Source organism: Anolis carolinensis, chromosome 2 (genome assembly GCF_035594765.1).
Source record: "Anolis carolinensis isolate JA03-04 chromosome 2, rAnoCar3.1.pri, whole genome shotgun sequence".
Classification (NCBI taxonomy): Eukaryota; Metazoa; Chordata; class Lepidosauria; order Squamata; family Dactyloidae; genus Anolis; species Anolis carolinensis.
Genome location: NC_085842.1, coordinates 205133428 through 205156791, shown reverse-complemented (window position 1 = coordinate 205156791; position 23364 = coordinate 205133428). Strand labels below are relative to the sequence as shown.

Sequence of the window (23364 nt, the reverse complement as noted above, 5' to 3'; positions counted from 1 at the left end):
AACCTTTGACAGTTCAGACTTGATTTGCTTTTGGATGCATGCTATGTTTTTTCTCTTTTTGAAACTCTTGTACTTGTAGAACTCTTCTCCAAAACCCCATTTCAAATGAGATATTTTTCCTGTCTCAAATCCTCGTCTTCTTCTTGTTATATTAAAAATGATTTGTTCTTTGCTTATGGAGGAAGCCCCTAGCTTTCATGCATTTGAATAGTTAAGTTCCATCTACAGTCACTGTAGAAAACATCCCAGTTCAGCAATAGAGCAATAGGGTCAGTTTCCAGGAGATCTGCAGAACACCTTACAGGAAAGGGACCCTGCCAATCCCAAAGGAGACAGGTGTTGGTCGTAGGCGACTTCCTCCTGAGAGGAACAGAAGCAGTGATTTGTAAATCTGATAAGATGTCTAGAGCAATATGCTGCCTTCCTGGGACAAAAATCTACTGCATTACTCAGCGGCTGACAAGGCTCATCAAGCCCACTGACCCTCCCACTTTCACTGGTTCAGGTAGGAATCAATGATACTGCAAAGCATAGTCTTCAAAAGATCAGAAAGGATTTTGAAGCTCTTGGAAGAAAGCTAAAAGATCTTAATGTACAGGTGGCCTTTTCATCTCTCCTCCCTATTGTATGAGGTGGTCCAGGAAGAGCGAGAAAAAGAGTAGAGATAAATAACTGGCTCTGCAGATGGTACCAGGAAGAACAATTTGGCTTCCTGGACCATGGTCTGCTCTTCCAGAAAGATGGCCTAGTGGCATGAGATGGGCTGCACCTCACAGAAGTAGGAAGGAGACTGGCAATCCTGATCAGGTGGACTTTAAACTAGGTTGTGGGGGAGAATGACATTATCCTTGGGAAAAGTAGTTTATCAAGGCCTGGAGTTAACAGACAAAAAGCTAAAAAGAAAGTTGGAGAAACACAAGTACTAAGCAGCAAGGAGACAATAATATACAATAAATAGCTAAGGGGAATGTTTCACAGGCTTAGATGTCTTTACACTATTGCCCAGAGCACGGGAAATAAACAAGATGAGCTGGAACTCCTAGCACAACAAACTAGTTATGATGTAATAGGCGTAACTGAAACTTAATGAGATGAGTCCTGTAACTGGAATGTAGCAATGGAGGGGTATAACCTATTTTAGAGAAATAGACCAAACAGGAGAGGAGGTGAGTAGCATTATATGTCAAAAATATTGACACATGTGAAGAGATGCAAGACTTCAATCCTGGAAACCAGGTTGAAACCATCTAGATAAGAATTAAGGGAGCAAGAACTGAAAAAGATGTAGTTGTGGGGGGTCTACTACAGACCTCCAAGCCAGATAGAAGAACTGGATGTAGCCTTCTTTGACCAGATGACCAAACATGAAGAAAGAAGAGATATAGAAGTAATGGGGGATTTCAACTACTCTGATATTTGTTGGAAAACAAACTTTGCTAAGAGTACAAAGTCCAACAAATTCCTCACTTGCCTTGCAGACAATTTTATTGTCCAGAAGGTAGAAGAGGCAACAAGGGAATTAGCTATTCTGAATACGATTCTAACCAACACTGAGGATCTGGCCAGTGGAGTGGAAGTGGTGGGACCTTTAGGTTGGAGGGCCGGGCTGTGGCGCAGTTGGTAGTAGCCAGCGGCAATAAATCACTACTGACCACGAGGTCATGAGTTCGAAGCCTGGGTCAGATTAAGTGCCTGACCATTAAATAGCCCCAGCTTGTTGTTTACCTAAGCAACCTGAAAAACAGTTGCATCTGTCAAGTAGGAAATTTAGGAACCACTTATGCGGGGAGGCTAATTTAACTAATTTTCATCACCATAAAAATGTCCAACACCGTGCAGTGCCAGAAGATGAGGAAGTATTCCATCAAGGACTCGGCGTCACAGTGGATGCTGAAGAAGCAGCTCCTCCTGTGAAGTCAGAAGCTGGAAAAATGTTAAATAGCCTCTGTGTCTCTGTCTGTGTGTGTCATATGTCTAATGGCATTGAATGTTTGCCATGTATATGTACATTGGGATCCACCCTGAGTCCCCTTTGGGGTGAGAAGGGCGGAATATAAATACTGCAAATAAATAAATAAATAAAATAATGTGCTCATGGAGCTTGTGAAGGGTGAAACTAAGAGAAGTCAAACACACATTCTAGACTCTAGGAGAGCTGACTTCAGGAAATTTAAGGAAATACTGAGCGTGATTCCATGGACAGGAATACTAAAAGAGAAGGGAGTCAATAATGGATGGGAGTTTCTTAAAATTGAGATACTGAAGGTACAAATGCAAACAGTGCCAACAAGGATAAAAATAGAAGTGTAAAACAACCAGAATGTTGTGTATACACAAGAGGGAAAAGGCAGAGCTGCTCAACACCTTCTTTGCCTCAGTCTTCTCCTAAAAGGAGACTGGTGTTCAACCTGAGCAATATGGAGTGGACAAGGTAATAGGGGAAATGCAACCCAAAATAAGTAAAGAAGTAGTCCAGGAATTCACATCCCCAGGACCAGATGAACTACATCGAAGAGTATTAAAGGAACTAGTAGAAGTCATTTCAGAACCACTGGCAATAATCTTTGAGCATTCTTGGAGAACAGGAGAAGTCCCCTCAGACTGGAGGGCAAATGTTGTCCCTATCTTCAAGAAGGGAAAAGAAGAAGACCCAAACAATTACCGTTCAGTCAGCCTGATATCAATATCAGGAAAAATTCTGGAGCAGATAATTAAGGAGGCAGTCTGCAATCACTTAGACAGGAATGCTGTGATTACTAAAAGTCAACATGAATTTCTCAAAAACAAGTCATGCTGGACTAATCTTATCTCTTTTTTCCATAGAGTTACAAGTTTGAGAAGCAGGGAATCCTGTGGATGTAGCATATCTTGATTTCAGTAAGGTCTTTCAGTAAGTCCCCCATGGCCTTGAATGCAAACTAGTCAAATGTGAGCTAGGCGATGCTACTATTAGGTGGATCTGTAATTGGTTAAGTGACCAAACCCAAAGGGTGCTCACCAATGGTTCCTCTTCATTCTGGAAAGAAGTGGCTAGTGGAGTGAAGCAGGGTTCGGTCCTGAGCCCATTACTGTTTAACATCTTCATTAATGACTTGGATGAAGGTTTAGAGGGTGTGCTCATCAAATTTGCAGATGACACCAAATTAGGAAGGATAGCTAATATTCCAGAGGACAGGATCAGAATTCAAAATGATCTTAACAGATTAGAGAGCTTGACCAAACCTAACAAAACGAATTTCAACAAGGACAATTGTAAGATATTACACTTAGGCGGAAAAAATGAAATGCAAAGATACAGAATGGGCGATGCCTAGCTCAATAACAGTACATGTGAAAAAGATCTTGGAGTTTTTGTGGATAAAAGTTGAACATAAGTTGTAAATATTTTTAATGCTTAATATTTATTTATATGTTATTTCTGGACGTTATTATGCTTTGTGTGTTATTTTTGTTTGTATTTCACGTTAAATGTACTTTGATTTCTATTGTATTATATTTATACACTGTGTATTTGCAATATAAATATAATTCTAAAGCCTTCAACTGTGTGGATCATAATAAACTATGGCATGTTCTTGGTGGTATGGGGATACCAAGTCACCTTGTCCGTCTCCTGAGAAATCTGTACAAAGACCAAGTAGCCACAGAAAGAACAGATCACAGAACAGACTGGTTCAAGATTGGGAAAGGAGTACGGCAGGGCTGCATACTTTCACCCTCCCTATTCAACTTGTACGCAGAACACATCATGCGACATGCGGGGCTTGAGGAATCCAAGGCCGGAGTTAAAATTGCTTGAAGAAACATTAACAACCTTAGGTATGCAGATGATACCACTCTGACGGCTGAAAGTGAGGAGCTGAGGAGCCTTATCACCAAGGTGAAAGAAGAAAGTGCAAAAGCTGGGTTGCAGTTAAACATCGAGAAAACCAAGATTATGGCAACTACACCTATTGACAACTGGCAAATAGAAGGAGAAAATGTGGAGGCAGTGACAGACTTTATATTTCTAGGCGCAAAGATCACTGCAGATGCAGACTGCAGCCAGGAAATCAGAAGACGTTTACTCCTTGGGAGGAGAGCAATGGCCAACCTTGACAAAATAGTGAAGAGCAGAGACATCACACTGGCCACGAAGGTCTGCATAGTCAAAGCAATGGTATTCCCCATAGAAACCTATGGATGCGAGAGCTGGACCATAAGGAAGGCTGAGTGAAGAAAGATAGATGCTTTTGAACTCTGGTCCTGGAGGAAAGTCCTAAGAGTTCCTTGGACCACAAGAAGATCCAACCAGTCCATCCTCCAGGAAATAATGCCCGGCTGCTCACTGGAGGGAAGGATATTAGAGGCAAAGCTGAAGTATTTTGGCTACATCATGAGGAGACAGGAAAGCTTGGAAAAGATCATGATGCTGGGGAAAATGGAAGGAAAAAGGAAGAGAGGCTGACCAAGGGCAAGATGGATGGACGGTATCCTTGAAGTGACTGGCTTGACCTTGAAGGAACTGGGAGCGGTGATGGCCGACAGGGAGCTCTGGCGTGGACTGGTCCATGAGGTCATGAAGAGTCAGAGACGACTAAACGACTAATCAGCAGCAGTATTTGCAATATGGCACTGAAGTGGCCGCTCTGAGTCTCCTTCAGGTGAGGACAGCGGGGTAGAAATATAGAAAGTAAGTAAATAAATAAACAAACAAACATGAACCAACAGTGTGATTAGCAGATAAAACAGCCAATGGGATTTTGGACTGCATCAAAAGGAGTATAGTGTCTAGATCAGGGGTCTCCAAACTAAGGCCCGGAGGCCGGATGCGGCCCTCCAAGGTCATTTACCTGGCCCCTGTCCTAAACTTTAGACTTAGGGTTGACCTAAGTCTATTTGGTCTTTGGAGGTTTCTTTGCTTACCTATGGTCTTATGAGATCGTCTAGATGGTCTTTGAAGGTCTCTTTGCTTAGCTACGGCCTTATAAGACCATCTAGATGGATTTTGGAGGTCACTTTCCTTACCTATGGTCCTATGAGACCGTCTAGATGGCCTTTGGGGGCCCCTTTCCTTATCTATGGTCTTATGAAACCATCTAGGTGGTCTTTGAGGTCCCTTTCCTTATCTATGGTCTTATAAGACCATCTAGATGGTCTTTGGCGGTCTCTTTGCTTACCTATGGCCTTATGAAATTGTCTAAATCAGGGGTCCCCAAACTAAGGCCCATGGGCCAGATGCAACCCTCCAAGGTATTTTACCTGGCCTCTGTCCTAAACTTTAGACTAAGGGTTGACCTAAGTCTGAAATGACTTGAAGGCACACAATAACAATCCTAATTTTTTACTATTTCATCATAGTCCGGCCTCCCAACAGTCTGAGGGACTGTGAATCGGCCCTCCACTTAAAAAGTTTGAGGACCCCTGGTCTAGATCAAGGGAAGGCATAGTGCCTCTCTTTCTACTTTGGTTAGACCTCATCTGGAGAACTGTGTCCAATTCTGGGCACCACAATTCAAAAAAGATATTGACAAGCTGGAATGCGTCCAGAGGGCAACAAAAATGATTAAAGGTCCGGAGACCAGATCCTATGAGGAGTGTCTTAAAGGTTGAGAGGAGACATGATAGCCATGTATAAATGTGTCAAAGGGTGTCATAAAGAAGAGAGAGCAGATTTGTTTTCTGCTGCCCACAGAACTAGGACTCAGAGCAATGGGTTCAAATTGCAGGAAAGGAGATTCCACCTAAACATTAGAAAGAACTTCCTGACAGTACGAGTTGTTCAACAGTAGAACTTTCTGCCTCAGAGTGTGGTGGAAGCTCCTTCCTTGGAAGCTTTTAAAAAGAGGCTAGATGGCCATCTGTCTGGAATACTTTGATTGCTTTTCCTGCATGGAAGTGGGTTGGACTAAAAGATCCATGTGGTCTCTTCCAACTCTATTATTCTATGATTCTATGATCCCCATAACTTCAACTTTGTTCTTGACTTTCCCTTTCTCTGAGAAGTAAAAGTAGCACTTACTCCAGTATTGATGACATATATATAATTAGTTAGGGCAGTACACAGCTTATTTGTAAATTGTACTGGGATAATTTTTCATTGTAATGACTGACTTTATATTGATCTTGGATGACTATAATTGAGCCCTCAGACAGCAGGATTCTGTAGATGGTTGATGTTTTCTTGGTAATGTCATGTTTAATAACAATAGCAGAATCCACAGAAACTTACATATCCATAATGGCCTTCCTCTCCACAGTTGTAACAGTACATTGAAGGAGAATGATCAGAAGAAAAATCTGCCCTCTTTAGTGGTCCTGGTTTTGTCTGGAACAGAAAAAAATGATAGTATTTAATTCTAGATAAGATTCAAATGTGATTATTCGCAATAAAAATAAGCCCCTTTATAATGCAGTCAACAGTAGTACTTTAGTTGTTACACTATTTAAAGACATCTTAATACAAATGTTTATTTTAAAGAAAAGGGTTACTGTCAAGTAAACACACATTGCAATTGAGTTGCACACATGGCAGCCACACAACATCGAGAGAAAGGATATTCATTTTAGCTAGATAGCAAGGCTTAATGCTGAATATAATAAAAACAACCAAAACCCAGAAGAAGTATTATAGCAAGCCTGCACAACCAGTGGCCCTCCAGTGAGCCTCTAACTCCTAGAAGCCCTAGCCAACTTGTCCAATGGACAGGAATTCTGGGAGCTGAAGTCCAAAACACCTGGAAGGCCACTGGTTGTGCAGGCTGCAATATTGTTGCAAATTTCTTTAAAGTATAAGGATTTAATTTCTGACTATGACCCCTCTTATTCTCCTCCAAAGAGAAGTTGTTCTAATGCAGTGGTTCCCACCTTTGGTCCTCCAGGTGTTTTGGACTTCAGCTTCCATAATTCCTAAGAGGTGGTAAACTAGCTGGGATTTCTGGGAGTTGAAGTCCAAAACACCTGGAGGACCAAAGATTGGGAACCACTGTTCTAATAGCTGCTCATTATTTCAACACAGACTATTGCGTTTCACTTAAAAAAATTCCACTGGACATGAAAGATAGGGCCTTTCCTGCTGTGGTGGGATCTGCACATGGATCCTTTCCTACATAAACAGGCTTTTAATTGTGACTTGCTTCTAATTCAGTGTCATTTGTTACAACTGAGCATTTATTGTGGCAGCTGTTTCAAATGCTTTATGTTGTTTTACTTGATCATGTGTTGTTTTAAATTTTGAATCTGTGAACTGTCTTTTGGGAGCTTTGCTTGGATATATAAAAAACTGATAACCAATAATTACATTTAATGTTCCTCAAATTATTAAAATCTAGAATTCATCACTGAAAAAGTAGCACCTAAAATAGATCCTTGAGTTTAAACTATGATTTCTAATGTTTTAAAAGGTGTAGTACGTGTTCTATACTGCAAGTCACAATAACAATAGCTGTATCTGGAAATGTTGCTTATTTAAGTAAATATAACAATGGCAGCTGAAAATCAATTCTAACTAAAAAAAATATCTTGCTCCATAAGCAGCAGAAAATATGCCCACCCCCAATTTTATAATATCCGTATTTGGAAACAAGCCTGCTTTTCTATTCTAAAATCTCACAAAAATCCTTGAGGACTTTTGGAGGCAGGAAGAATATGTTCATATGACATCAAAACATGTCTGCAAGGCACTTCCTTTTGTTTATGTAATTGAAAAGGTCAGATTTAAAGAGACAAATTAAATTGAATACTTGCTATTCAGATTAACTATGCATATCTTCCTACAGCTGTCCAAGAGGCAAAGGGAAAAAACCCAATATGATGTCAACCTCATTCTATTCTCATTATTTCAGGTTTAAAAAGGCATTTAAGGTCTCTGATCCAATAGGTACAAAATGAAGCATTCATGATCGTAGCTGCTCTGTGTTATAGGATTTTTGTGACAAACATTTAAATAATCTATATTTTGTAGGGCGATATCTTGAAGATTACTTCACTATCAATATATAGAAGTAATAACCCAGTAGATAGCATTACCTATGAAAGGTCCATCCCATCTGCTATTCTTGCTGAAAGCTTTTCATGCACCAGTAAACTCAGTAAATATCAGAAGATAAAGCATAAGCCTACCACGCCACGGATTTACTCCTAATGTCTCCTCAAAGTGCAGGCCCGATGCAACGATTACAAATGATTTTCTTCTAATGTCATTTTACATAACCCTTTTTTCTGCATGAGTAGTTAGTGCGGAATGAGTGAATGAATGAATGAATGCCATTAAAACAGTTAATCATTATCTGGGACACTGGCCTTCTTCCCTTCTCTGCAAGGAATCTCCATGACAAAGGCCAAGAGATCAAAATGCCAGGGCTGCTTCCACGGCCTATTTCTGACAGTAATTTTTTATGCAAATGGGACTGTTGGGCAGCTCCCTCTGTGACCTTGAGATGCCCTTATCTTAAACTGACTTTGATCCAATGAGGTCTTGCTTTTATGAAGCTCATTACTTCTCAGGATATGCATCTGTCTTAAATTTCACTAATTAAAAGGCACTGCCTATTCACATCTGTTCTGTTCTATCTTCCAAATACACACATATAAAAGAAAAAACTAGTACAACATGAAATGAGCACTACCCTCCTCGCCAATTTGAATGGGGAGAATTTTGTTCAAGAATGTTTGATTTATTATACGTACATTCTGCTCTGACATGAGGCAAGTAGTCTCCTATCCACATTTCTGATCAAATCCATGCATGGCAACTTAACTTTAGCACGTCTATAAAAAGGCAGCAACAGAAACAACTAGTTGACCACTCAATGCAATATTCTGGCCAGGATTCAAAGTCATCCTCATTACCAGTGGTTCTCAACCCTTTTTTTTTTAACCAGGGACCTTTTTGACCAGGGACCACACTCCAACATTAGTACCAAAAGGGTTACAAATAGGTTTTTGGTCAACTTTAGATTCAGTTTGGTTATTTGGGTTGCCGATTCAGAAATCTGCATTGGATAGACCACATCAGCTCTAGCTTCTGATACAGAACATATGCCATCCAGTAGTCGCCATCTGCTCGCCTACAGAAAACCATATTTAATAATCTAGAGCAGATGTGGTCTATACAATGCAATTTTCTGAATCAACACCTCAAATAACCTCAGGAACAGGCCTAAAAATGAAGCCACCAAGACGCCCCCAATTCCAGGCATCACATGGAATGGCTCCGGAGGAGGAAGAGAAGCAGCAGTCAGGAGGCTTGTTGTCACATCTTTTCTCCTGAAATCCCTGTTACCTCAACACTATAAGAGGGTATCACGAGACCAGTTGCTCTTGTTGCAAGGGTGAAGTAAAGATAAGGTCGTGGACCATATTCTTGGGGATCACTGGTGGTCCACGGACCACAGGTTGCTAACCAATGCTCATGACAAATTCACTGCTTCTGAGATATAGTGCAACTTTTAGCTTTTCTCTTTTTGAACAGCAATCTCCTATGTCATATTTCTAAAGAAATGTTTAAAATTCTACAAGCACTGGTGAAAATTGAATGATCTGTAAGGCATATGATGATAACAGATTTGTTCTCTGGATTGTGCCCACATGCTTTAAATAAAATGTGCATTTAGTATTCAGTTTATAGATAAATACACTCTGAACACTATTTTATTATTTCAACTGCCAATTAAAAAAACAATACTTCTCAACAATCTTATCCTTGTCTGATATACATCTAGAAAGTCCCATAAGAAACAAAATTCTCAAATGATTCAATGTGATGCAGAAAACAAATCCCTAATGGAATGATTTTGACAGCAGAATAAAACATGAAAATTGCTTACTAATACTCAAAGATCTTCTAAATCTGAGGTTATTGTTTTGTGACATGAATCAGTTTGTATCATCTCTCACTGTGCTTGGTTTAAGGCCCTCTCTCATCTAGACTAGAACATATTACTACAGCTGAAATTCTTGACACAAACTTGGGCTTTTGTCTGCATCAGAATTTTCACTGTGTCAGTGCTTGTTTTAGACAAGAAATGTGCATCTGAACTCTACTGCCTTTACTCAGAAATTCTGAAGTCTGTGAAGTGCATAAGATGTAAAAGCTATACCTGTTTTGAGAGGAATACTTTTCTCCAATTCAATCATCCTCTTCTGTGTGGACAGAAAGCTGACAAGTGGGACACAGTGACAGTTCCCTACATACAGAGCTTATCAAACATTCCTTTTCTGCCTGACATTTTCTTTATTGTCAAAGTCAACTGGTCTGTTTTCAAAGGTGAGGTGTATAGGTTACTATTTCTCCACTCCAGATTGTATTTTACCACTATGAAAAACTGATCAGCATTTCACTTAAGGGAAACATTGGACCATAGAGGGTAAGACAGCTTCAGGCTTCTGAAGCCTATATTGGCACCGAGTGCAAATTCCCAAATAAATACATTGGAATAAACCTTACAATACAATGACTAGCAATCTTAAACAAGAGTCCTCAACCTCTTTGGGACAATGGTAATAATTGTCATTTCTTTTAATAACCTGCTGAGCCTGCAACCACCGGGGGAGGGGGTTGCGACAAAATATTATAATCCTTGAACTCAAATGCAGGTGGAAGTCATGAGAAGTAAAAACAGAGAAGGTGGGATGAAACAGGAGGTCATTGTGGATAGATCACTGTGCCAAAAATAGAGGGGGGGAAATCAAGGGGAGCCACTTAGGAAAATCAGAGAAGGGACAAAACTAGAGAGAAGTTACAAAGAGAGAATAATAGAGAGGACTGTGTTTATGTCTATCAGTTTTAAGATTTCTTTCATAGAATCACAGAGTTGGAAGAGACCTCAGGAAATTGCATTAGCATTGGAACCAGCCATAGAAGCAAAGAAGTTATCCATGCTTATAGCATGGAAAATCCTTTAACTGAACACCATGGGTTTTGTTTAAGTCAAGCCTAGATTAGTGTATGGGAAGTGAAGTTCAATCCACCCCTTTTGTGTTGAAATTGTTGGAGCACAACGAAATGGAAGCCCAGATATTTAGGAGTAAGTCATTGTGGTTGAGCACCTTCAAGTTATTTCAAACTCAGGAAGGCCCTAAGGCAAACCTGTTACCATGCGATTTCCTGCTTCTTGGCAGGGGGTTGGACTGGATGGCCCATGAGGTCTCTTCCAACTCTACTATTCTATGATTCTATGATTCTGTGGTTTTTTATAAGATTTGTTCAGAGGGAGTTTGCCTCAGCTTTCTTCTGAGGTTGAGTGTTAACCCAGTAGGTCATCCAGTAGGCTTCCATGACAAAGCAGAGATTTGAACTCTGAACCTATTTACATATTTTACCTTTTTAGTGAAAGTGCTGAATAACACTTTCACATGCTGGTTCCACTGAATTCAGAAAATATTTAACACTCCAGAAGCAACTCCGGTTACTCCTTACACGAATTTTTTTTTTAACCTATCAAGCCCTATCTAACCCTGGAGGTCCTTCAATGTTTAATGATTCCCTAAATAGGCAAAAAGCAGAAGCTGTGATTAGGAAGAAGTGCTATCATTTGTCATACCATTGATCCATCAAAATTTTTAGTTTGTCTCAAACTAAAAATGGCAATTTTCCTTAGAGTGCATTTCTTTTCTCAGTCTCATTCAGGGTGCTTATTGGTTACAGCATTCTCATTAGTTAGTTTGAACTGAATAAATATTCACAGAAGCTAACGTCCTGTTTTGTTATTCTTTTTTCTTTTCTTTTTTTCAGGCCTTCTCTCCTAATACATTTCCTTCCCTACTGGCCCAGGTAAGGACTGAGGTCAAGTAATGACCACCTCAAGCCTCTGGAGAACAATTTCCTTTGTCACTCTTCATCTTAGTCCCAAAGCAGTATATTGGACAGGAAAACTTCAAGGATTATAAGGGAGTAAGAAAAATGTCATCTCCAGTTTACAACGTTTATAATTTGATAACTTTCACTCATCTCTCCTTTTCCTACAACATATAAAGCTGCAGTTAACTTTCCCATCACATAGGAAATGCTGCACTAGCAGATTCAGTCCTATATTTTGTAATCTTATAGTAAACTAGCTGTGCCCGGCCACGCGTTGCTGTGGCGAAGTATGGTGGTATGGGAAATAAATGAGGAATAGGTGGTAGTTAAGGTAAAGGGTAAAGGTTTTCCCTGACATTAAGTGCAGTCGTGTCTGAGTCTAGGGGTTGGTGCTCATCTCCATTTCTAAGCCGAAGAGCCGACGTTGTCCTTAGACTCCTCCAAGGTCATGTGGGATGACTGCATGGAGCGGCAGCAATTGGATAAAAACAAATTAGATAATCTGTGGAAGAGGCCTAAGAGAGGCCTAAGTCTGCCTGTCCCCTCGGCTGAGTTGGTTGCTAGGAGAACAAGTGGGCAGAGATTAGCCCTGTAACTGGCAGCAATTGGATAAAAACAATTATTCCTTTCCCTCTAATTATGACTTTATTTTTCTTTTCTTTTTGTTGTATCAACCTAGAGGCGTGGATGATGGGTTGTGTTGTCAAATTTCGAGGTTGGGGGGCCTGTAGTTTTGTTGTTTTGTGGGTCGCCATGATGCCATCACTCATTTACATATATAGATGCTAGACACAAGAGTTTACACGCTGCAGACTTGAAGACTGATACAGTTTTGTTCTAGAAGCCAGTTTCTTTATACTACATCATTAATTACATGTTCCATGTTTGAATATCTGGCTCAGATGATGAATCAAAAGTTTCTTCAAAGAATATTTGTGCCTTAGGAGATCTCTAGATGGCACACTTCTTTGTTAAATGGTTTTTGTTTTGGTAGCAGGAGACTGGCACCCCCTATACAGTAAATGGGAGTGATTGGAATGCCACTATTGGGGATGCGGTGCAGGTTGGGCCCTTGAACCATGACTGCTGCCCACCCAGCTTTACATACCACAAAGGAAAATAGAAAGAATCAGGGACCCTCTTTCCCATGTTTATCAAGGTTGTATGAAAAGCTGCTTCTTAAACTTGCATGACTTCAACTAACATTATTCTTTTTTTGTAAAGTGCAAAAGAATTGAGTGGTCCCATGTAATACTTCAGTCACTGATGATGGTAAGGAAAGCTATTCATGTTGACCAGAAATTGCATACAACTGAATATTTGGTTAATTGTTCTGGTGATAATGACACATGTAAATGAACTGAACTGCATAAACCACCACAGACAAATTTAGAAAATGTAAGCTTAAAATAGCAACTGCTTAATGTTTGTAACAGTTTGCCTCTGATAGGAAGGCCCACACTATGGTCCTCTGGGAAATGACAGTTACACCACAGCAAGGCAAGGCAGAACAAATAAATCATTGCTACTGAAATAACCCTGTTTCAGATGTACTATTTCCTTTTTAAGACAGACACTTTTAGTTATTAATATCTATCTATCTATCTATCTATCTATCACCTAAAATGATACTACTGTGAATCACTAAATATGAATATCCTTTAATGCAGTGGTTCTCAACCTGCGGGTCCCCAGATGTGTTGGCCTTCAACTCCCTGAAATCCTAACAGCTGGTAAACTGGCTGGGATTTCTAGGAGTTATAGGCCAAAACACCTGGGGACCCACAGGTTGAGAACCACTGCTTTAATGTCATAATTATGCATCTTCTTTGGGTTGATAGATAGTTGAGTGCATATCATGCACTCAAAAGATTCAAGTTTCAATGGGAATTCCTTAACTATGCAGATTTTTTGAAACATGTATTATGAATACAACTGATTGGCATGGTTCCTTGGATGGTATTTTTCGTAATGAAAGACCTATTAAGCAATTGCATCATTTATCTACACATGCTATACATACTAAACAAACCTTATAAGATTCATGACACACACTTAATGTACATAAAATCAAAAAATTAATAATTTGACTTTAAGATAAAATTATATTTTAAATTGAAAGTATATTTTTACAGTAAGTTCATATATTAAGACCCTGAAAATTATCTCTAAAAACTTTTCTCTTTCTAAGTTATCTTTAGGTTGTGAACTTCAGTCTGAAGGTTAAAGCTATGAATGATTTTATTTGGCTGTGACTATGCCAAAACATAATGGCTATACGGGATAAATACCTAAATGTGCTACGTGGTTAGTATCAAATGGCACTTTTAAATATGTCTCCCTTATTGTTATTATGAATCTTTAAATGACACTTTTTATTTTTGTTTCTTTTAAATACTTCTAAACCATCTTTGACACTAGAAATCCCCCAAGGTGATTAACATCATAAAATTCCAAACAGCAAAGCCAACAAACTCTAGCAATAAAAATATAAAGACCAAATAGTAGTAAAATGTAAAAAACACAACTGCAGTTAAACCCCAAAGCAATCCAAAGAGAAGTGGTAAATCTTCTGAGATTTTTTTCAATAGCTTGTAATGAGGACACCTCATGGGCCACTGGTGTAGTTTGGTTGACTTTTTAACTGGAAAGCTAACGGGTTAAGCCTTGAAAATATCCAGAAAATGATATGTAAGTTGTTCCAATCCATGGTACAAGTGGTATGACACACCAATCTTCTACAGAGTTGACATTGTGTAATGAATTTTAAACAGATGCAAATTATACCACTAGTGACTATGGGAAAATAAAGAGAAACAAAGAAATATACCCTTGAAATACAATGGTGTGAAGCTCACATATATCTGTGTGCCAGTGTGTGCGTGTATATAAAAAACTGCTTTTATCTCTCTCTCTCTCTCTCTCTCTCTCTCTCTCTCTCTCTCTCTCTCTCTCTCTCTCTCTCTCTCTCTCTCAGATGTGGACAAAACCTCCCCTGTGGGCATACAAATACTGCTTATGCCCCCAGAATGAGAAAATCAAAACTACTTCCGAAATGCTTCCAAGTCGTCATGGCTAAAAAGTCACCCTAATTTTCTCTAAAGGCTGTGCCACAGCTTCACTGGTCCATAGCTAATTTTACAAGGAACGTAAAGCATTATTTAAACAGAACAGTGCATTAAATGCCATCCAGTTCCTATGGTGCTCTCAAGCTGTAGGCCTATCTTTCCTCTATTTTAATTTTAAAGTAAGTTAGCAGAGGCTTCCTGCTTAATCCCCAGAGACTACCTGTATGGTGACATAAACACACAAATTTATGACAGCAACATAAATGCTCCTCTAAAGTAATGTGCAACATTAAGTGAAATCGTTTCCCGGAAAGATATTATAGGTATCTATATTTTATTTGCCATCTTAAACATATCTGGGTCTTTATGACCTTATTTAAAAAATGTATTTCCCCCCCTTTTTTATATATTTCCTGGTGCAAATGGACTGCATAAATAAGCAATGTGCTATGAGGCTTCAGACTAGCCGATAAACCCTTTCAATTTTCATGCCAGCTTCTTCTTTTGTAATTCAAATCTGGCTGGAAACTGGCAGCTCTGAAAACTGAAACAAGCACTGCCACAAATACCTTGTAATGCTATCGACCTTGTCTGCCCATGCAGTGAGAAAGGGGGATGCATATGTGTCTGCAGTCATCCAGATAACACAACTCATTTTTGGGGGGGATAACAGAAGCCAGTCCCGGACTGTGCACCAAAAGCAGAGTCATTACCAGGCAAGCTGGAGAATAAGTCTCTTCAAAATACAGAGCACATTTTAAAAAACCATACACAGGGCTCAGCCACTGCTTTCATTACCAATTTTAATTTAGCTCCTTCAGTTTGCCAACCAGATAAACTCTTCGGTCCTGTTTTTTTAATCTATTTGCCACATTTTATGTTTAAGATTATAGTAATATAGGGGGAAAGGAGGAATCACTTTTAGAGGAAATAAAGAAACAGATCCGCTTATCAGCAGCCATCAGAAAGTTCATTAATCAGCAAGGCTTTGTGCCCTCTAAATTGAAAGGTTAAATAATCCTCTCAGGAATATTTTGAGGCACCTCCACCAATTGTCCGTGAGGGGCTGCCATTCACAACACTCTGGATCAGTGACAGGGTATTTTGGCAGCATTTGGACCTCAAACAATGACGGACAAATGGCCTGGCTCACAAAGAAACCTTTTAACTAAAAGGATGGAAAAAATTGTGAGCTTTGATGCTGATTGGGAGGAGGGAAAAATAGAGATCCCATTATCAAAATACTTATAAGGGATACTAGCATACTACTATATATGAGTGCAGCTCTAATGAGTATGAGATATAGAACCTTGCTAACATAAAAAATATGTATGAATGTGTATTTACACTTTAACCTGTACAAATGTTTCTAGAGTGCTTCTAAAAACTAGAAGATTAATCTAACTGAAGTACTGCTAATAATTATAAATTAAGCGCAGAACAAATTATCAAGCACACCATTATACTGCCATTTATCATGAGCAACTTCCTATTCTGATCTTCAACACACAGAATTTTACCACACTTCAAGTATGCAGGAAGTGCTTGAAATAACCTGCAAAAGAAAAAGCATCTGCAAAATAAAGTATATTTGCATTTTTTAAAAAGGAACCATGTGTTGATGTAATATATTGTTTTTATTCACAGTTGGGCAGAATATAAAGAAACCACAGAAGAATAACAGGTGTGGAGAATAAAAGTTAATTTATTTTTATACTTGGGTGGTATTCTAAAAACTATTTCTCTGAAGATTCTTGATACATATCTTCAGTTATACTTTGTCTTATTACCCTTGAACTGTACTGTCCAATGATGGTGATGGTTTCAAGCAACTTTGCAGCAGTATGATATAATTCACTTTAATGCCCTGATGTTTCCAAATGGAAGTAAGAGACCTGATACACAAGTATAAACAAAGGAAGCAATTTTCAGCTGTAAACCTGTTGGTACCTTATGCTGGAGTAATGGTCCATCACATGGTGTATGGCACTATTGGAGCCACGGCAGAGAAAGACATTTTTGTGGCCAAAGACAGCTGCCCTGCCAGCTCTTAAGTAGACCAGTTGCTGGCAGGATACATCTTTCTCTCTTGTTAGAGTGTTTCACAGCTGTCCCCTCCTTCGCCCCAATGCTCACAGCGCCATTTGAGTTACTGCCAGCATAGCTCTACCACCCACACCATCATAGTTAGACCAGCATTACTTGGCAATTCAAAGAAATGGGTCTCCAGCCAGTTTTCACATTTTCCTGGTATGGTATAACAATCCTCCCCACCATGTGGCAAAATTATTTGGAGCCACTCTACAAGGTCATGTAATGGATCTCCATGCTAGATTATACCAATAGACTGCAGGTGACAGAATTACATGATGGTTCACACACTGCTGTGTTGGTTCAGGAATTGTTTCCAAAATAATAGAGAATTGTTTCTGGATACCGTTTTCTACTAGAAAGAGCTTTTTAAAAATTTCAAATGTTAAAATCACCACCATGATTGCACACAATACAATGTGATAGAAAGCCATTTTGGTAGTTCTGGCTAACTACAATATCTATGTCAAATGACCCTCAGGACAAGAAAAGCAGAATGTCAATACGTCAAATCACAAGTCGATTTAGTATTATTATTATTGTTATTATTATTATTATTATTATTATTATTATTATTATTATTATTATTATCCTCTGCTGGAGGAGACTCAAAGACACCAATAATAATATGGTTGACACATTTCTTTTCATGTTCTTATTTGAACATTACAAAGGTGATATGCATATGCATAGTTCAGTCTGAACTCCTTTAGCATCACTGAGCTGTCCCTACAGCGATATTTTGCTTATGGTGTAATGCAAAGCTCAGTCCCTAAATATTTACTTATCTGGATCCGGACTACTCTGTGTTGCTGGATAACATGGGTCTTGCTTCTGTAAAATCTCGATCTTTCTTAGATTACCCAGGCAGCTGAACTGATTGCTCCTCTAGCCTCTGCTCTCAATCAGTCAAGTCCATTCAGCTCTTAGGTTTGCAAGGGGCTGCGGGCAATGAAAAATTGAGATAGTATCCAGAAGACAAGTTACGGGAAACCCAGGATGAAGACACTAAACACACGTAACAAGTGCTTGCCTGGTGTTGCTAACAGTGGTGAACAAACAATATTTCTTTGGCCCCAGTGGGCCTGCATGGAGCTGTTCTGAGTCCTTCCTCAACTGGATATACAAAATAGCTTTACTGATCAATTGTTGATTTGAATGCTAAGCACCATGGCTGGTAAAATAGCTTTCACTTGTCTAGACTTAGATATCACTAGCTCTGCTGCAAAATTAAGTCAGATTTGTTTCAGTAATTGAGACCTGTGATTGGAGGGCTATGAATCTATTTGATTAATAGAAGATCACAAAATGGCCTACTGGTGGCCCGTGCTACAAACCAAAAATATACAGTATGTACCTGACTAAACGCCGGGTTTTTAGCCCGTTTTAAGGGCTTAAATGGCTCCCCTCAGCTTATACTCAAGTGAGGGTCCTGACTATCTTATATTCGGGTCGGCTTATACTCAAGTATATATGTCATCAGAGTTATTATTGTCTTAAATTATAGTTTTATGTAAATATTCAAAAACTTTTAACCTACTGATGCCTCAACTAATGTAATTATTTTGGTATCTATTTTTATTTTTTAAATTTACCAGTAGCTGCTGCATTCTCCACCCGTGTCTTATACTTGAGTCAATAAATTTTCCCAGTTTTTTGTGGTAAAATCTGGTGCCCCGGCTCATATTTGAGTATATACAGTAGCTAACCGGTGGGAACATGAGGGTATTGCCCCTTCATATAAGAACTCTGTTCCCACCCACACAAAAAGTTTCTGCAGTTTCCAAATTTCTAGCATGCAGTAACACAAATGTTCAGTTGAGCATAAAGAAATAAGAGTTTAGCCATCCAAAGAAAATGGTCAGGCAAAGTTACCATGGGAATGTGAACACAGCAAATATAAAATTTCTAGAAGTGAACACAACATATGTAAATAAAGAACTAACATAATTTCTTCAATGGGGATTAATACTCCACCAAACAAATATGGTCATTTCACTTTCTCCTGAATGAAACAAACGAAAGTGTTGATTCAGTGCTCATTTACTTTAACAGTTTTAATGCAAGAAAAACATTATGTGAAAAATATAGAAACTGATGATCAAAGCAGCGAACCTAGTGCTCTTAACCCATTCAGAGACTGTACAGCAAATTAGTGGCATTTAGGCCAAGATAGGGGAGAATTTTACTACATATCATCATCATAATCTCACAGTGGGTGCAAACATACAGTTTTGGTCTTGTAGAATAGCATAGCTCAAGCGACTTCAAGTAGTACGTTTACTAAGCAAGTCACTATCCACAATTTCATTATACTTATAGAGGGCCCTTGGTATTTGCTGGGGTTTGGTTCCAGGTACCCTGTGGATACTAAAATCTATGGATACTAAGTCTCATTACATACAGTGTCATAGTAAAATTATATAACGTCTATAAAATGGCAAAATCAAGGTTTGCTTTTTGGAATGTATTTATTTTTGTGGAATGTTTTGAAGTCATAGATGGTTGAATCTGTGGATGCATAATCAGTGGATACAGAAGGCCGAACATATTGTGTTTGGGTATAATGTTTAACCAGCATCTGCAGGCAGCTAACTTTTTCCCATTTACCCACCATCTCTGTCAGATTTTGCTCTAAAAGCTTTTTGTAGATGTGAAGGGGAGAGTAGCATTCTGATCTCTTCCAGTGGCCCAACTGCAAAGAATTGCATAGCTTTTATATAGACAACAATAGAAGCCTAAAAATATCTGACAGATAATTCTGATTCCCCCTGCCTGTCATCCTCCTTAATTATATCTCGTTTCCCCCCAAAAATGGCTAACAAAATTAAAACTATTACCACATTGATATAAAGTAATATCATTAAATGTTATTAAACTATCATTAAAATTAAAAACATTTTAAAACACAAGTTAAATATAATTTTTTAAAAAGTGCAGTGCCAATTTAAGCAGACAGCTATCTGAAAACAGATAATGAAATGGCATCAAGGTAGGGCCCATTCTAGCCTCTATAAAAAAGGGAATTCCGGCATTTAGAAAGGCACACTGAGAAAAATCCGCTCTTGTGTGTCCATCAGACTTTTTTTTTTTAATAAAGATGTTGGGACTGAGGGAATGACCAAACTTGCAAATATCTGGGAATTGGATTATGGATTTAGGACATATTAAGTTTTGTAAGTCATAACCAGTATTTTTCAACTGTGCCTGAAAACTGACAGATAGCTAGTGGAGCTACTGTAATAAGGGAAACAAATGATTTATTAAAATAATATTTAATATTATTTAATATTATTCCTTTACTCCTCTTGTTACCATATGTCCTGTCTTTCCCATCTGTAAGCATGATAGCAGGGAGTCTCTCCCATTTACATTTACATAAACTGCCAGTCCTGAATTTTTGTTTGATATGAATTGCTTTCTGATGAAATGTTTGCCTGCAAAGCACAATAAAAATAAGAATAGCAAAGATTAATGGAAATTAGCTGCAATTTAATGTATTGTATATCTATATTGAACTCAGGTGAAGTTTTGCATAACAGACAACGTTGCGTAGGATGTTCATAACAGGCTAGCCAAACCAAGTAGCAACAGAAAGATCTATGGTCAGTAAAAAGCCACAAAGGTATATTGAGCATGTAGAAATTGGTGGAGCAATCAGGTTTAAGTATTAAATTTTACCTATTTAAGTAAAAAGTATATCACCTTAGTATATTGCCTTTTCAGACATGCTACTAAATTATAGTTAAGTACTACATTACCAAAACCCTTGGGGTCATGACCTTCTAACTCTATTCTGGTTCAAGAAAGCAAATAGAAATGTCCTCTTTTAAGGTGACAAAGATTCCTCATTGTTCAAATTTGAGGTAACTGATAAATGTAAACCAGAATTGGGAATAATGTGGTCCTCCAGTTGTTGTTTACCTTCAACTCCCAAAACTCCTGGCCATTGGCCATGCTGACAAGGGCCAAGGAGTTACAGTCTAACAACATTTTGAAGTCTCACAGTTCTCAGCCTTTGCAGAAATTATGGTTTTGTCAAAAGGAGCCAGGGCCAAATTATAATTTATAATGCTGAGAAAATAATGAAATATAATAGAGATAGGTTTAAGTAGAAGATTCTAACCACATCTTTGCAGACAAACTGGGCTTTTCCTGTACATCTAAGACTAAGCTGTAGTTTTAGAATGATATAAAAATGAGCATTAGATGTTCATGGCAACAAGTCCTCCTTGCTCTAGCAAGTGAATGAGGTGATGTTTGTGGCATATTACTTGAAAGTCAAAATATGAAGAGATAAAGTCTAGCCAGTTATTTTTTTATGTCAATCAAGCAGAGCAAGCAGCAAACTCAGATGAAAAACAAGGCTGTATGGTAGAGCCTGATTATCTCGACCCAAAAACTCTTACAAAAACCGAGAAATATCAGATGTGATAAGTATGTCCCCTAATTGTAAGGGAATAAATATCAGTCAATAGGAAAGACGTATGGGGAGGGGACAAAAAGTAGTATGAAGCAGGGTCTGGTACTTCTACTTTCCCCTTTACAGTGTTTAAATAGAAAAATCTTTGTAAGATGGAGGTTGCTTTTCAGCTGAAGATTCTTTCTTAGATCTCAACATGCTAGTCCCAATAAAGTCAATTGCGTTTGAGTGTGTGGCCGCGCACTCTTTTCAGTTGTTGGCTGACTGATAGTGACCACATGAATTTCATAGGGTTTTCTTAGGTAAATAATATTGAGAGATGGTTTTGCCAGTTCTTTCCTTTGAAATATAGCATAGAGGACCTGGTGTTTGTTGATGGTCTTCTAACCAAGTACTAACAAGGGCTGATCCTGCTTACTTTTCAAGATTGAATGGGATCTGGTGCCTTCAAGGTATTTAGGTCACCTAACAGGGCTTAGTCTTACTTAAGTACAGTAGAGTCTCACTTATCCAACGTTCTGGATTATCCAACGCATTTTTGTAGTCAATGTTTTCAATGATATTTTGGTGATTAATTTGTAAATATAGTAATTACTACATAGCATTACTGTATATTGAACTACTTTTTCTGTCAAATTTGTTGTATAACATGATGTTTTGGTGCTTAATTTGTAAAATCATAACCTAATTTGATGTTTAATAGGCTTTTCCTTAATCCCTCCTTATTATCCAAAATATTTGCTTATCCAACGTTCTGCTGGCCCGTTTATGTTGGATAAGTGAGACTCTACTGTATATACAAGATCCCAGTCATACCATAAAACAATTAGGTCTTCAAGGTAAAATAGAACTCCTCATACAATTGTCATTCTTCCATGTTTATTGCAAAGTTTCTGAGGCAAAAACAAACTGTAATGAAGTTTTCCTGCTGATGGAACAACTTCTGGCAACAGAGGGGATGCCTGTTTTTTTTCTGAACATCTTCAAAATCTGTTCCAGAGACTTGGAACTCTTTCAACCATACAGTGTTTGGCAGAGGAGAGCAGGAAGGAGGAGAAATTTCAGTTGTGTGAATAAACTGCCACTTGTATAATGTTGGTTTTATTTCAGATTTAATTTAGGCATCTCACTGACCAAAATCCACATTTTTGACATTTTAGTTTGTGCCAAAAGAAGAAGACTATTTAACATTTTAATTTATATAAAGTGTGTGTATATATTGGTAAGTAAACAGTTTTGGAAAAGGAAAACAGAAAAAAACGCAAAAGCTGTAGAACGGTGGTTTTCAACCTGTGGGCTCCCAGATGTTTCAACTCCTTGAAATCCTAACAGCTGGTAAACTGGCTGGAATTTCTGGGAGTTGTAGGCTAAAACACCTGGGGACCCACAGGTTGAGAATCACTGCTGTAGAATAAATGGCATTCAAAATGCTTTCTGTTAATGGATCAACATGAAGAATGAATGTGGGTTTTAGTTTTGAATATGTTTTTATAGATTTTAACTGTTTTTTTAAAAATTATAGTGATATTTAATCCTGTTTTAATGTTTATATATTTGTAGATTTTAAATTGTATTTAAATGCTTTTAATGTAAGCTGTTTTGAGTCTCCTAGTGAAGAGAAAAAGTGGGGTATAAATAAACATAATAATATTATAATAATGAAGAATGTCATTTTATGGGATAATGTCTCTGCTGAGAAATGTGCTACTATGAGGAGACAACCAACAGAACCTACACTATTTAATCATAACTTCTGAACTCCGTCCCATTATTCTATAGGAGGCTGAATCAATTAATTAGGAGTAAACTAGCTCTGTGTCTCACACTCTGACTTTTGAAGACAGCATGACAACTAGAGAGATTGTGGATGTTTATAAATACTTTAAAAAATGAGGACCTAATACCACCAAAATGTTCTGTCATCTCACTGTAACTGCTACAGACATTATGGTGTGCCAATGCATAATTTTAAAGAAACCTAATCTTTAAATTCTCAATTCAGT

The 23364-nt window shown here is 38.3% G+C and overlaps 1 protein-coding gene across 1 annotated transcript in view; it reads right to left on the bottom strand.

Annotated features, from left to right (window-relative positions):
* Positions 1–23364, bottom strand: part of zcchc7 (zinc finger CCHC-type containing 7) — a 152653-nt gene that overhangs the window by 6387 nt on the left and 122902 nt on the right. The window contains exon 7 of the mRNA XM_062971566.1: positions 6212–6307. Within this exon, the coding sequence (XP_062827636.1) occupies positions 6212–6307 (96 nt within the window). The remainder of the gene's footprint in view (positions 1–6211; positions 6308–23364) is intronic.